This window comes from Prinia subflava, chromosome 2 (assembly GCF_021018805.1).
Source record: "Prinia subflava isolate CZ2003 ecotype Zambia chromosome 2, Cam_Psub_1.2, whole genome shotgun sequence".
Taxonomy (NCBI): domain Eukaryota; kingdom Metazoa; phylum Chordata; class Aves; order Passeriformes; family Cisticolidae; genus Prinia; species Prinia subflava.
In genome coordinates this window covers 69,446,303-69,462,001 of record NC_086248.1, presented here as the reverse complement: position 1 = coordinate 69,462,001, position 15,699 = coordinate 69,446,303, and the positions used below count along the sequence as shown (strand labels likewise).

Genomic DNA, 15,699 nt, shown 5'->3' with positions numbered 1-15,699 from the left:
CATATGTGTGAAATGTTTTAAATAAACTGAGCTGAATGATGATTTCCTACTTCTCTGAGCACATGGTTGTGCCAGTAAAATTCTCAGAAGTAACAGAGGAAAAGCCAATTGCTTCAGGAAATTCAGGTAATTGCAGGTTTGCTCTCCTTTTATTTTTTCACAAATATACTGTGAGTGTAATGGGAGATGATGCACTTTCACAGATGAATGTGTACTTGAGCTGTCCTAGAACACAGCATGAATTAAGCAATTGAAATCAGGGACTGTTGCACAAAATGTACATTGCCTAGAAAGTATATGAAGTCTACGTGGAGTATATGGAGTATACCTTTAGTGTGTATGGACTGTGGAGTAAGATATGTACTATAGTTAAAGGAATACAGTTACGGAGCAGCTCAGAGAGAGCTGACAGGACATAAATTCAGGATTTGACAGAATTCCTGCTTTAATTTAAGCCTTGAGCAAGGATCAAACTGTAAAATGCCATGACTTTATTAACTAATTTTTTTTCCATTTTATTTTTTTTTTGTTGTAAAGCTGGAAAGATGGCCTTGGATTATGTGCACTTATCCACAGACACCGACCTGATCTTATTGACTACTCCAAGCTAAATAAGGTCATCAGTCTGGGTGGTACAGCATGCTGTCCTGCAGTGATTTGGCTGGCTTCTGGTTTGCTTAGCATGTTTTCTGAAAGACAGACTGAAGAGTGCATACTAATTCTGACAGGCTTTTTAAGGGCCTTCCCAAAAAGCCCTCAATGACACAAGGGAGAGGACCTCCTGACTGCCCTGTGTCCTTTCCTTCCCACTACAATGGCTTCAGTATTTAATTGCAAATAATCTGGCCCTCAGATTCTGGCAGTTGATGAAGTTTTTACACTGCCCAATATGGATGTTAAATCAAATAGATTGGAATTGTCCATTTACCACTGATATTATTGTCCATCCTGTTTTTATCTGGTGTAAATGACTGCAGATTGCAGACAGTAAACAATGGCATGACAGTGAATCCCAAGATTCCTTAGAACAAACACTACTCTTGCTAATTAGGAATACATAGTAAATTACTAGTCTTACATACTCAGAAAGTATTCACTGAGTCTCAGATTATGCTTCTACCTATACTTCCAGACAGGTGGAAGCAAAACTGATAACCTAACCTCCTTAGGTAGTTCCTCATGGGGATTAAAAACTATTTTATTACAGTCTGCTGCTTATGGCAAAATACATGTTTTCTAAAAGATACTTTGGTTTGAGAGGGAGAAATGAGGAATGTCATATTTTCTTGGTATCATTACTGAAGGGAAAAAACCTAGAAAGAAGTAGAACATTGTTTCACATTAGGTCTCGATGCATACATGCTGCTTTCTCCTCTCTGGAACAACTGCTTCTTGAGGTCTCATGTAAACACCAGTGCAACAGAAACCTTAATCATGGTTTTAATCTGTTGTGTGCCACCTGGCATTGATGAGAGAGAGTGGTAAAACATCAATTGTATTTTTCCATTCCATGCCCTTTCATTGCAAATTGGTTTACCAGTGGAATCATCTGTTATTATAAAGTCCTTGGTGAGGAAATGATAAATGAATGAACTGAAGCTATTTTAAAACTTAGTCTGCTTTATATGTTTATATGCTCAATATATGCCAGCGTCCCTGAAGTGTGTAGTGATGAAAATTAAATGAACTCGGTACTGAACACATAAGACTTTAATTTAGGCAGCCGTTAAGATAACTTCAGGTCTGAACCAATGGGCAAAATATTAGGCATCAATAGCAGCTTGTTCTCCAATTCTATAGGCAACCTTTCCTACAGATAAACAGAGTAATGGAATGACTGAGCTACCTGTCTCTGTGCACATGTGCTTATTATGCATGGCATGGACAGAAGTGAGTTTGATTGAATCTGTGCTTTGAGTAGTGGTACGTGGTGCTAAAGAACATCACAGTTAACCATCCCATAGATGACTGCTGAGAAAAGGGAACAGAACATAAGCAGGTCTGCTTCAATGTTACTATTTTCTTCTTAGAGGTTTCCAAAATAAGAACAGGTCAGGTTTCAAATTGAGGCTGAGCTGTTGCACGTAAAGCACATGCAGAAAAAAAATCCTAAAATAGATCCTGCTTTTCTGGCCTGGCTGTGTTTGATTGAGTCTTCATTTTGGTTACATTAACAGCTGTCTTGGTGTCTTGTTTCTTATCTCCTGCATGCTGTCCTTTCCTTTTCTCATCAATGTATTTTGTGCGAACTTGTAGCTGGAAAGATGGCCTTGCTTTCACCGCCCTTATCCATAGACACAGGCCTGATCTCTTTGACTATGCCAAGTTAGATGAGGTATTTCTTTAGCTGTAGCAGAGAATTTTAGCTACTGTGGCTTGTAGTTCTGTTTAAAAGGATGGGTGATGGAAATCTCCAATTATTGAGAAGCTGCTATGATGTTAAAGCAATCCTTTACCTGTGGAGCACCATTTACTCATGCACTTAGTACCAAGCACACAAATAGGAGGTGCTCATCACTCATTCATAAGCAAAGTGCTTTAACCTAGTCAATAGGTCTCACTTAGATTTACTGTCTTTTTTACTTTGCTTTTCTGCATCTTATTTTCCCAGTCTCTCTCTACAGACATGGGCATTGTTCAGAGTGGCTATGACCAGTTACTAGTTTGTGACTATGTCAAAATAACAATAGCATTAACGGCATAAACTGCCATTTCACATAGCATGTTTCCCCTCCAAGCTGATATGGGAAGGCTGCCTTAATGGCAGCCCTAATCTGACACACTTTCATTGTCAGCAACAGCTGTCTGTAATGTAAGACACAAAATCTGTGCTCTCTATCTGAACTGTACTCGCTGCTTCCTTTTTATTTCCTTCAAAAACCAAAATCTCAAAACCAGAGGAGGTGCTTGAATTTCCACAGCCCTAAAATTCCGTTTGTAGAGGCATTACAGATTTTTATTTCCAGGCCCAAACTGACAAGTTTCACTCCTTCTGGAGAACAATTCTGTCTGTGATGTACTGTATAGTGAGGATAAACCAGGCAGGGCTGTGTTGAACAGTCCCATCTGGCCTGCTGGTCCAGTGACATTTATTGTCATTATTGCTGCTGCACTTCATTTACAATTAGCTCAGAATTGAGTGTACACTGTTATCTATGTTCACCTCCAGAATGCATTTCCAGCAGAGTTTTAGTGGTAGATAACAGCTTACTAAAGTTTTCTTTTGAAAACATAGCAGTAGGTGGACCAAAAGTTCATATAACTAGACTCTGTTTTTTGAAGAACAATAGTTGTGGCTCCAGTTTACACTTTGGAAAAACAGATGCTAAGTTTTAGTGTACCTACTCTAGTCTTGCTTCAAAGAAAAACTTCTATCTTTGACTCATTTTATTTTTTTGTTAATGCAGGATGACCCCATAGGGAATATCAACCTTGCCATGGAAATTGCTGAAAAGCATTTGGATATCCCAAAGATGCTGGATGCAGAAGGTGAGAGTTATACCTTACTGAAGTTTGTGTTGCTTGTAAGCAGAACACAGTAAACTTTCTCTTTTTTTTTTCTTTTCCCTAGCAGATTTTCAGTATTCCTTCCATATGAATCATAATGTAGCAACCTGCTTAATTTTCAAAAACTATTTTCATTCCTTTCCCACATGCATTGGATAATTTCATTCCACTTGGCCCCACTGTGTTGAGGTAAAATGCAGGATCAAAAGTTAATCCTTGCTTTTAATAATTAAAATTTAATAAAGGGAAATATAACTGTTAGGAACTTAAAGCATATTCAGTTTTTTAAATGTTTAAGTGAGGGGCCAAAAATAGAAATAGTAGATGTATTTTCAAAACTTTCAAAATATACTAACACATGCCTCACTTCCTCTGAAAGAGAACTAGGTTAAGGGAAGCTTTTTTTTTGGTTTATTTTAGTTGTAAACTTTTTTCAGCAACACTTTTAACAAATAATTCATGCGTCTCAAATTATCTTGAGAGTTTCCTGAATTTCTTCAAGATAACCAAACTTTTGTACTCTGGGCAAAAAATGCTGCCAAAGGCTGCTAGAATTTGCCTACATTAGTTCAAAGCATTCTTCCCCAAGAATGGAGACTCAGCTCTGGTGGCTTGTCAGTGGAGCTGATAACATGGGAACTATGCAGAGCACTCAAGCTGACTACACCTGCTCCTCTTGAAGTCTTCATTTGGAAGTTAGAGAGGATGGTTTGGAAAATCCAGGTTGTAACCTCTTCATTGAAGAGTAGTTTTGTTTTCATGCTTTAAAACAAAGTGTTTTCATCTTTTGAGCTGCAATTCCCCTTTCAAGCACCAATTAATTATTTTGCTCTGTGCAAGGAATAAACAGAGAAGTGCTGTCCCCTTGCCACTGAGCAGCTTTCTACATTTTTCCTCTCTTCTCTTCATAGTCAATATAAGAAATCTTTTCCCCACCAAATTTTGTGCATATTCTATTCCTTATCTTAGTATTCTCCTCTTGGCATGGGAGGAGGTAATGAAATCATATTCCTTCTAATGCCCTTTAAGTATTCATGGTCACTTTTTACCATCTTTATTTCCATGTGCTCTCCATGGAAACTTCGCAGTTTTGTTCACAGCTACATAAAATAGATGCAAAATCTGTAAACGTATTGGATCCTGACCCTAGAAATCTCACTAAGAATGTTAGAAATTTTCACTCATTCCTGGGTCTTTTCAAGTCAGTATTTTCCCACTCCTTACATTGACAGCAATCCGTGCAGCTTGCACTAGAATCATTCATTACTCAGCCATAACTGCTGTAAAAACACCTTTTCCTGCATTCCTCTGTTAAGTATTGAAAAGGTCCATTTTTACCCATGGGTGCATACCTTTTTGCATCCACTTAATATTTTCACTCTCCTGCCAGGGTAGGGACAAAGTTATTAGCCAGCCAAGCCAAACTGTCCTGTGATTTATGCTATTAACTAAAAAGATGGGCTGGCACAGGGATTGCAGAGCCATTAATTATCCAACTTTTCTTAGCACAAAATGTATTCCTGGACTGCACAGGTTTCCAGTATATGCCAGGAATCTGTTAGCCACAGGGACCCTGTGCTGATACACGCTGAGTGCAGTTCTGCTTTGTGACTGTCAGTGGCTGTGTTCAGCTCTGCAGTAATTGCAGTGACTCAGATGAAGTTGCTTTGGAGTGGCAGTGAAGCTGAACCCAGTAGATCTGCCAGCCATGCCATCTGCTTGGAAGTTTCCACAAAGCAGAAGGTAGCAATACCCTTCTGCACAGTCTCAGCCTTCAGATTGTTTTGTCATTTCAGGGAGAATTGTATCTTTTGTGTTTGCTGATTCCTAAAGCCTAGGTGGCCTTGCACACATATCAGTAAACAGATGCAACCTGAATAATTGTGTATTTATTTGGAATCCTTACAGCACTGAGGTGACGCCATTAGCATAATCAGATGAAAGTACCTTGTGAGAATTTCTGAGCAGTTAACCCTCTTCTCTCCACACAGATGTAGTAAACACTGCCAGACCTGATGAAAGAGCCATTATGACTTATGTTTCCTGTTACTACCATGCATTTGCTGGTGCTCAGAAGGTGAGATTGTAGATGGATCAGATCTCATCCTTCACCTTCTGTCTTGTTTTTTTCAGCAATTTTTCCTTTTCTGATCTTTTCCTCACTAGTTACTAGAACAGCATCTTAGAGCTGAGCTCATTTCCTGTCGCCTCTTTTCTCTGTGAGCTGCTGTTTTGGTAGAGCCAGTAGTAGTCTGTCCATTTGTTCCATGGAAACAAATCTCATCTTTCTGCATATTTACTAATAATATCCAGTAGGTTTTTGACAGCTAGTTACTGAATGGGAGAGGATGATACTCCCTTTAAATGACTTTGTGTGCATTCATTTGAAGCACCATTAAAAATGTAAGATGAAAACAAGCTCAGAGTGAAAACCAATAGTAGAATGCCATCTTTCTTCTCTCTGCTGGATATTATTTCTGCTACAGATATCAAAATCATCATAACATGCTCAGAAAAAACCCTTTTCTTACGCTTTCAGGATTGTTTTTAAAATGTCAAATGCCTAATGGTAAGTACAAACAGCAAAATCAAATGATGCTCCTATGCAAAACAGGCACAGAAACATACAGAGACATCTCAGATAAGCTCTGGAATCATGTCCTAAAGAAAAGAAGGAAAATTCTAAAAAGTAAGGTGGTTTGAACTTGGGCATACTTCAGGTATTGATAATATAAAAATACTGATATATAATGCTAAGGTTATAACTAATCCACATGCAATTTCCAGAGAACATCTCCCCAGACTGAAATGTAGTCTGCCTTTCCTGTGTCTTAGGCAAAACCCCCACAATTTAAGTCACCAGATATATGTGCACCAGTTCTTAAGCAGACAGTCCTGGTAAAATTAAGGTTGTTCCCCCTGTGACAATACTTCTGGATCAAGGTTAATGAAAAACAAATCCTCCTCTTTGTATGAGATTATACTGAATTATTAGTTTATTTTTTATTCCATCAGCACCCCTCAATCTAACAGTGAATTTATTACAGCTTTGTAGAATTTCTCGAATACAAAGCTATGGACAAGAAAACAGTAAGAAGGACATGAATTTATGCATTTATTTATTCATCCTCTTTTCTACTCCTCGATTCCTTTTTTTCTTGTTTTATTTTAATTTCTCCCCCCTCTTGTAGATATTGTGAACACTCCCAAACCTGATGAGAGAGCTATCATGACATATGTGTCCTGCTTCTACCATGCTTTTGCTGGAGCAGAGCAGGTATTAATCAACTGTCCCTTCAGGTTGCTGTGGTTTTGATTGGTTGTTTTACATTTCCACTAGTTTATTAAAAAAAATCCCAACTAATTTAGTGCTGTGTGGTTTTAATTAATATCTGTAAGTATTACTTGACACTAATATTTGTTTTTAACCTACTCTCAAACCTGTTTTAGTTAAATGTTGTTTAACCTGTTAGTTAAATGTTGCAACAAGTTAACTTCTTTAATTCAAATAGACATTCTGTTTCTAATTTTGGGTCATTATTTGGTAATTTTAAGGACTGTTTCAGAAAAAAATGATTTGAAGATATTGTAAAGTGGAGTTGCTGCTTATTGCTACAACATCTAATGTGTTTACTGCATAACAGAATGTTTGACTCTTGGAGAATATGACTTACTCATGCTGAGAAGTAATTTAGGGCTGGATTTTCAAAAATGTCTAAAGACACAGAGGGACACAGAAAATATCCAACACAGTATTTGTGCTGGTTCCCACTGAAGCCAACAGAATTATTTGTGGATGAAAGCACCAGTATAAAAGGCATGAACACCAGCAGGAGACCTGTCATCGGTGGGATCTTCCATTATAAATGTGGCATTTCCCACTCCTCTGCTTCATACATTTCTAGGCTACAAATGGACATAACCCAACTTATGTTAAAAAAGGAAGAACTTTTAAAATAGTTGATATTTCCACTTCATCCTCAGGACTGAATTTCCCTTCCTGTCTGCTAGGTCACACCTTAGCACAGCACAACCATGCTATTGCGTTCTCCTTCTCCTGGGTATGAAGGTTTTACTGTTCATGCAAAAAGAGAATTCCAAATTCTCTGTAACACAGTCTGCATGGATATTTATTTGATTGGTTATATTTCAGAGCCATATTTGTATGAAAGTATGGCTCTGTAGTATCAAACTAGTAAATTTTAAATATGGCAGAGCTACATAGCTCCTTCACATATAAATTTGTCAGGAGGCATGAAAAGATTTGCTGTCAGTGGTTGAGCTGCCCTTATTCTCAAGGGTATATGTACATATGATATGCAGATATAGAGTGGTCTGAAACTCCTACATCACATGTGGTGTCTTTCCAGTGGGGCTAACAAATCTAATACTTTCTGGATGTGATATTTTTTAAAATAACCTAGCAGAATATCTTTAGGAATGGCCTAAGTTGTCTTTAAAAAGAAAAGATTTATTAGACAACTGTGTAATAAGGCTTTATTGTACAACAAGGGGACCTCTGTGCTGATCCATGCCTCATTCAGGCCATTGGAATCTGTGGCTGCAGAAGGAGGGAAAATGAGTATCTAACAACCTAGGAGCATAAATCAGCAACTCTAAAAGAATGTGATCTTTTATTTGCAGCAGCCACATTCTCTCTCTTTCTCCAAACCCATGCCTTTCTCAGAATGTGTTTGTTAATTTGTCCTGTTTATTTGCTGTGTGTTACAGGCTGAGACTGCAGCTAACCGGATCTGTAAGGTGCTTGCTGTGAATCAGGAAAATGAGAGGTTGATGGAAGAGTATGAGAGACTAGCAAGTGAGGTAAGGATGTTCTGTCTGCAATGTGGTGACAATAATGAAATATCAAAAGCTGAAAGATTCAGGCACTCTCTTCAAGACAGCAAAGTGGAGACACTGTAAGGGTAAATCTCACAGTGGCAGGTTACAAAGCCCAGTTGCCCAAGATATCAGGTTTCAGGTGACTCCTTTGCCACAGACTTCCTGTGTCACCTTCAGCAAGTCAGTCAGCCTTGTTAACGTGCCCCAAAGGGTGTCTCGAGGATTGTCATCCGTGTGCCCCAAGACCAAGCTTCCTGTCTTTCTGATCTTTGAAGAGCATCCTTGATCACATGTGGGACATACCAGATCCTGTCACTCCAAGCAAGCCCCTTGGCTACTGCAAAGCACACCTGGACAGGGTCTGTCAGGTTATTCACAATTCACCTGAGAGCATGGACAGCAGATGAATGTACAGATGAACGTGCTCCTCCTGTCCTTTCTTGTTTAATGGTAAATCTGCTGAGCAGGACTAGAGATGTAGAGTGCACAAATGAGAGCTCTCTTTTATTGCATAACCTGCAAAAACATACTGAGATCACAGCACCACTTTCTCTATCTGAATTTGCACTAATGGCCTTCTGAGTGAAGATTTTTATATGACCTGAGGCAGGTTTCTGTCCTGATCTCATAACTACAGCTACCTAAAACAGTAAGACCAATACTTTTGAAAGTGGCAGATTATATTGGGTAACTCAGATTTTAAGTAACTAGAGATGCCTTAGATGTGTGTTAATCTTTCTGAAAATCAGGGTATTTCTAGAAATACCTGGACTATCTGGGCAAATTTACTATAAAAGTTATGTTCAGCTTTGAATATCTTGTGCTTACTTACCATTAAGGCATCAGTACCAACTGAAGTCAATAATATTAAAATGGAACAAACTTAATTAAGATTTATATGTTCAATATGATCTTTTTTGGTTGTTTTTCCATTGCCTTTATTTGACTTATGTTCCTTTGAAAGCTTTTGGAATGGATTCGCCGGACAATTCCTTGGCTGGAAAACAGGACCCCAGAAAAAACAATGCAGGCTATGCAGAAGAAATTAGAGGATTTCCGGGACTACCGCCGCAAACACAAACCTCCAAAGGTCCAGGAGAAATGTCAGCTGGAGATCAATTTCAACACCCTGCAGACAAAACTGAGAATCAGCAATCGGCCAGCTTTCATGCCATCAGAGGGGAAAATGGTTTCAGTAAGTAAAGGAGGCATCAATATTCTGTTTGCTTTATCAGTGATCTCCCAAAAATGCCAATGTGACAGATTGAAATGCCATTCTAAGACATTCTCAGAAACATTGGTTTGTTGTGCCTTTTTCAATACCAAACACCTTTTACGCATTCCATTTTTTTCCAGACTCTTGCTTTCAAATAAGCGTGCTCCTGCCTCTTTGAAGGCTTTCCCAAAAGCAAATTATCTGGAGGTGCAAGACGATATGGAGCTTGCTGTGGGAATGTTATCAATACCTGTGGATCAGTGAGCCAGTGATTGCTTATTTGAGAAAAACTCAGTGGTTTCATTGACATTGTAGTCATCAAACAATCATACATTGCTTAATACACGTTTCTACATTTTTCTATTCCACTTTTTCTCTTACGTCTATGAAGATAAGAATAGTCTGTAGCAAGAATTCTCATCTACTGATAAGTACTGTGACTTAACTGTGGGTCAAAACATTTCCTGTGGAATAGAGCAGACTTGTTTCTGTACTCTATTCTATCCTTGTGTTTTGGTTTCTCAGATTTCATAAGCAAAAAAAATTGCTCTATCTGAAAAGGGCCATTGTCCACTCCCTGTATGCAGAGAATCAGGGCCCTGTTACTTCAGCTTCCCAAATATGTCTTTGAGTTTGCATGGAAGTGCACAAAACTTTGTGTACCACAGAAGGTGAGATGAATTTGTGTTCCAGGTCAAATGTGCACCAAATCCTCTTGATTGGATACTAATTACCTTGCTATTGTCAACTTGTGAAAGCAAAGCATTTTCATTTTGATGATAGATAGATATATTATAAAAGAACACACACATTGTAAAATGGGACGTAAAAGCAATATATTGTGAAGACATTGGACCTGTCGCCATGCTTAGAAACCATTTCTATAGGGGCTGCTTTCATGAGCCCACCTGAATACAATGCTCTATGAGGAGCAGGTGTCTGCACTAAAACACAACTGCCTGACAACACTTTCTATGATTCCGTGATTTTACAACCTTCTCTTTTTGAAGCCAAATTGTGAATGAATTAAAAATCTGTAAATTTAGATATAAAGAGATTACAGTTTCATCCATCTCTCCCATGTACTCTCTTCCCAGGATATTGCCGGCGCTTGGCAGAGGCTTGAACAAGCTGAGAAAGGCTATGAAGAGTGGCTGCTGAATGAAATACGGCGACTGGAAAGACTTGAACACTTGGCTGAGAAATTTAGACAGAAGGCTTCCACTCATGAACAGTGGGCATATGGTGAGGAGAGATGGCTTTTAACACTTCGAGTATTTTAATGTTCAAAGTTGAACTGTCAGTGCTGAGTATTTGCCAGCTACAAACTCACTCATGAGTAGTTTGGGCAATTTCCGACAATCTAAAATAATAACAGATAAAATGTCAGGTTTTGTTGACTGTAGTCACAATCCTAACTTGTTGGCATGTTGCTAATGAGATGTAACTGTAAAAATCATGCTTGAAGAAGTGAGTCAAACTTAATGGGAATATTCTGCATTTGAATCAAGGCCATTACTGCTAATGTATTCCTGCAATCCAACCAGGAACGCAGTCATACCACTGGCTGAGTGTGAAATTATTAACAAAAGTATTCTGAGTTCATTATTATTTGGTCATCATGATGTTCTGAATAGTCCAGATAAACTACATGATACTGAACTCATGTCTGCTTTGCTCCAAAGCCTGGAATACACGCCATCTGTAGTTCTGGGTTTTAATGGTAACCTAACCTTACCTGTAGTTGTGACACCTGTAGAACCTTACAGTGGTGTTCAGTTTTGTTGGGGACTATTAAACATAGGTCTGCTCTATCATCCTGATGACTGTTTTCCTGTTTCTGCCATGCTTCTGGCTTTTTTCAGCCAGATTCTTCTGACACTGTGAAAGTGAATCAGAGTCCATCCTCTAACAGAGTTGCTGGAAGCATGCAAGGCTGTAAATGGTTGCCAAGCAGATACTAGAAGGGAAACTACAGTGTTTATCAGCCCTAAGAGCTGATTTTCTGAGCATAAACTACTCATGGTGACAAGTTATAGCTGTTGTTTAGGGTAAACTTCACATGAGCTGGTACACAGCAAGTGAAACAATAGTTGTTTCTGGCTCTAGGATTCACAGAGCTGCAAATGCCATGTGGTGAGTGCAGCTGCAGGGCCTGTCTGTGTGGATTCAGTTGTCCAACACAGAAGCTACTCAGCAGTAGTATTTCAGTTTCTACTTAATCTTTGTTTCTCTAGCCTTTTGTAGATAAGTTGGCATTTTCCACTTAAAATTCAGTGTTTGACACTAAAGGCAGTCACGCATCTCAGGTTTATTTCTTTTTAAGTGCTGTAATGAATAATGAATTGAAGGCAGAACATAAAAAAGAATAACAGATCATTAGTAAGAAGCTGAGCATAGCAGTGTGATTTCTGTTTTTTTAAGCCTATTCTACAAAAAATTATCACAGTGGTTTAGAGATACAGTTTTTGCTAATATAGCATTTTTATGCCAGTTTCTCCAGCAATGTAGAATTCTCCAGCAGTGTAGATTCTCTCACTATTTTAGACCTGTATAAGCGGCCTGTGCAAAACCCAGGACATTACTGTGAGAGCTTTAAAAATATGTTTCTAATTAACATGTGCTGGCAATTTGCTGCTGATTTCAGTGGGCGTGCGATTTAATTTCATATATATGATTTTCACCATGCCTCAACTAAAAAGTTGATTAAATTTACAATTTTCCTAACAAATAAATTGCTAAAAAAATGAATAACATTTTCATTTCCTCTTTCAGGCAAAGAGCAGACCTTGCTTCAGAAGGATTATGAGTCTGCCTCTCTGACAGAAGTCCGTGCCATGTTAAGGAAACATGAAGCTTTTGAGAGCGATTTGGCTGCTCACCAGGACAGGGTGGAACAGATCGCTGCCATTGCCCAGGAGCTGAAGTATGTTCCATTTAAAGGCTTGCAGCTGCTGACATTTAACTTTGCGATAAACTCTTTCCAATGAATTTGATAGTGTCATAGGTACCAACGTAGGCATTCCAGACATAGCTTCATAAGTACATTATCTGAGCTGGGCACTGAGACCTTTCCCTCATCTCCCCCTTACCCCCAACCAAATATAGATATTCAACTGACCAAAATGATTTGAAAAGAAACATTTTCAACTTGACTTCACAGTAGTATTTCAGCATTAGCTCTGCCCATGAGTCCATTGTGGGTTGATGGGAATCCTGGAGGTGTTTATTCCTCAGTTCATGTGGTCTGCTGAGAGGTATGGGCTATGAGTTGTTAAACTTAGAAAATAATTTCACTTACACAAATTACATATCAATTACATATCTTCACAAGTATATTGGTCCTTTCACAAGGCTTCACATCCCTTTATTATCTCTACAGTAGTGGGTAATGCACTGACTTCCTGCAGATTTATTTGTCTCTAATATGCTTACTTTCACAATCTCTTGATATAATAATAGGAAGTGCCATTGTCTCCATTTTACCGAAGGGACAGTGGAAACAAAACAAATTGCTCTCAGATTCGCGCCCTTGGCTTCAGCTCTCCAAGTTTCAATTTCTCACTTTGAACAGGCAGAACAGTTACTGTTCAGGAATGAAATCTTAGAAACATGCCCTTTTTTCACTTTGTGAAGGACCATGACTCACAAACAGCTCCATATTCATTAACGATTAAAAATCAGACACTTATCTAAAAATGTAGCTCATATCTGATAGCAGCAGCACTTACAGTAATTGTGTAATTCAAATGGATTTAAAAGAAAAAAACCATCTTCAAGATTATTTAAAGGGGAAAAAAATCAAGCACAGTGGGCAGAGTAAGTACTGTGTTTTGGTTAATGTGAAAGAAATAAAAAAAAAACCACAGAGAGTGGAGATTGCCCTGAATATGTGAGATTATGGAACACTTTCTGGGCATGCCTTGATCTCTGTTGTGGAGTTACTTCATAGAATGGCTTGGGTTGGAAGGGACCTTAATGATCATTTAGTTCCAAGACCCCTACCATGGACAGGGACATACTTCTCAGGTTTCTCCCAAACAGGGACATCTTCCACTGGATCATGTTGCTGAAAGCCCCATACAACCTGGCCTTGAACACCTCCAGGGATGGGGTATCCACAGCTTCTCCGGGCAACCTGTTCCAGAGCCTCACCACCCTCACAGTAAAGAATTTCTGCCTAATATTCAGTCCAAACCTGCCCTCTTGCTGTGTACTGCCATTCCCCTGTCCTCATTAAAAGTACCTCCCCAGCTCTCCTGTAAGTCCCCTTTAGGCACTGGAAGGCTGCTATAAGGTCTCCCCAAAACCTCCTCGTCTGCAGGCTGGACAGCCCCAGCTCTATCAGCCTGTCTTCGTTGGTGCTCCACCCCTCTGATCATCCTTGTGTCCCTTCTCTGGATCCATTCCAACAGGTCCATTTCTTCCCTGGGTACCCCAGAGTTGGATGCAGGGTTCCAGCTGGGGTCTCAGCAGAGCAGAGGGACAGAATCCCCTCCCTCCCCTGCTGCCCACACTGCTCTGGATGCAGCCCAGGACACCTCTGGTTTCTGGGCTGTGAGTGCACATGGCTGGGTCATATTTAGCTTCTTGTCAACCAACATCCCCAAGTCCTTCCTCCCAGGGCTGCTCTCAATCCGTTCTTTACCCATCCTGTATTTGTGCTTGGGATAGCCCCAAGATTTGTTTCTCTTTAAACTAAAGAAAGTTTCTGTAACACCTAATCATTGCTAATTTAGCTTCAGCTTTATGAATTATGAGAAAGTTTGGGAATGTAGTATACATAGCACAGCATCTGCTTACCAGTGTTTTGAACCCTCTGTCCTTTACCTCTGGTGACGCCAGTGAACACTGTATCCTGTCTATTTTGGGATTGTCTCTTCTCAGTTGTTTCAGTAATTTGCTGTGTGAAGTTAAACAAGTTATTTGTGGCCTGGGCTGTAAAGGTGCTGAAAGCTGATTACATTTAGAGATGCTCTAATTTGACTTCTCTACTTCTCCATACAATGCTGCTATCAGTGCCTGATTTTTCACTGTGACTCTGTAACTCAATTAGGCTTAATGCCCATGGGGACACCGAATGAAAGGTCATAAAGGTCAGGTTTTATCACTGGCTGCCAGCAAATGGGCAGCTTCCTTTTAAATACTGATTTTCATTATTTATACGTAATTCCTCGCACAATCAAATTAGGGAGAGAAATGCTAATTTCTTTCTTAATCTGTATTTTTAAAGGAGGTTTAATGTCTGAATGCTAAGAAATGTGCACTGGCATCTGACACAAAGCCTGTTGAAGTCGATGAGGGTAATTCTTGATTGTTGGTTGGTTGGTTGATTGGTGGGTTGGTTGTTTTATTTCCTCATCACTGGAGCAGGCCCTTACAGAAACCATCATCATCTGTGTCTAAATTCCAAGTCAGTACACCTCCATGTTTTGTTTTAGTCAATCTCTTGGATGACTGATGTTGCAGTTTCAAAGGAGAACTATTGTTGTATGACCTTGAACTCTACTAGTTATAGTTTCCTGTCCTAGTATTTTCTGCTACAGCTCAGTCCACTGCGTGCCTAAGGTTAAAGTTGCTACAAGCTTGTTGACTGATGCTATTTAGATAGAGAGTTTATGTGTGTATGCAAACAGGTGATTCCAGCCAGGATGCTGCTATAAGATTGTTGTGTTCCCAGCCTGTATAGACTTAGGTATTCCTTGGCAAAAAGGCATGACAGGGCTTGGATAGGGCTTTATCCAAAGCTGAAGGGGCATTTCTAAAATGAGATTTGCCATTTATGACATAACAAATGCTCATTTGAGCGAGCTGTACTATAAAAACCGATAGTAATTTATGATCTTATGTGCTCATTTCAATGAGAATCATCAAGACAAAACTTTTGGAATGTTGTTTCTTGTACATCCGTCACTTGTTGTATAGTGACTGATTTTCAGCCAAGCAGACCATTATCTGTAAGACTGATTTGAGAGTCACTTTGGTTCTGGAGACGTGGGCTCAAATTGTGCTTACGTGCACAGTTAACATGAGCCTTGTTCTGAAGCACTGCTAAAACAGGTTGCTCAGCAGGTTATTTTTGTGGCACTATCACTGTTCCCAAAGTGAGCTCACACTTAAGTGCTTCTCTGGAT

At 39.3% G+C, this 15,699-nt stretch overlaps 1 protein-coding gene across 20 annotated transcripts in view; it reads left to right on the top strand.

The window, feature by feature from the left end:
* Positions 1 to 15,699, top strand: part of ACTN2 (actinin alpha 2) — an 83,234-nt gene that overhangs the window by 49,130 nt on the left and 18,405 nt on the right. For 13 of the 20 annotated variants that reach the window (XM_063390416.1, XM_063390417.1, XM_063390423.1 and 10 more), the window contains 7 exons: positions 538 to 616; positions 3,408 to 3,489; positions 5,499 to 5,584; positions 8,239 to 8,331; positions 9,314 to 9,544; positions 10,663 to 10,810; positions 12,341 to 12,491. In XM_063390416.1, the coding sequence (XP_063246486.1) occupies positions 538 to 616; positions 3,408 to 3,489; positions 5,499 to 5,584; positions 8,239 to 8,331; positions 9,314 to 9,544; positions 10,663 to 10,810; positions 12,341 to 12,491 (870 nt within the window). Of the gene's footprint in view, positions 1 to 537; positions 617 to 3,407; positions 3,490 to 5,498; positions 5,585 to 6,698; positions 6,785 to 8,238; positions 8,332 to 9,313; positions 9,545 to 10,662; positions 10,811 to 12,340; positions 12,492 to 15,699 lie in introns of those variants that run through there. The other 7 variants (XM_063390411.1, XM_063390413.1, XM_063390425.1 and 4 more) reach the window with 6 other exon arrangements.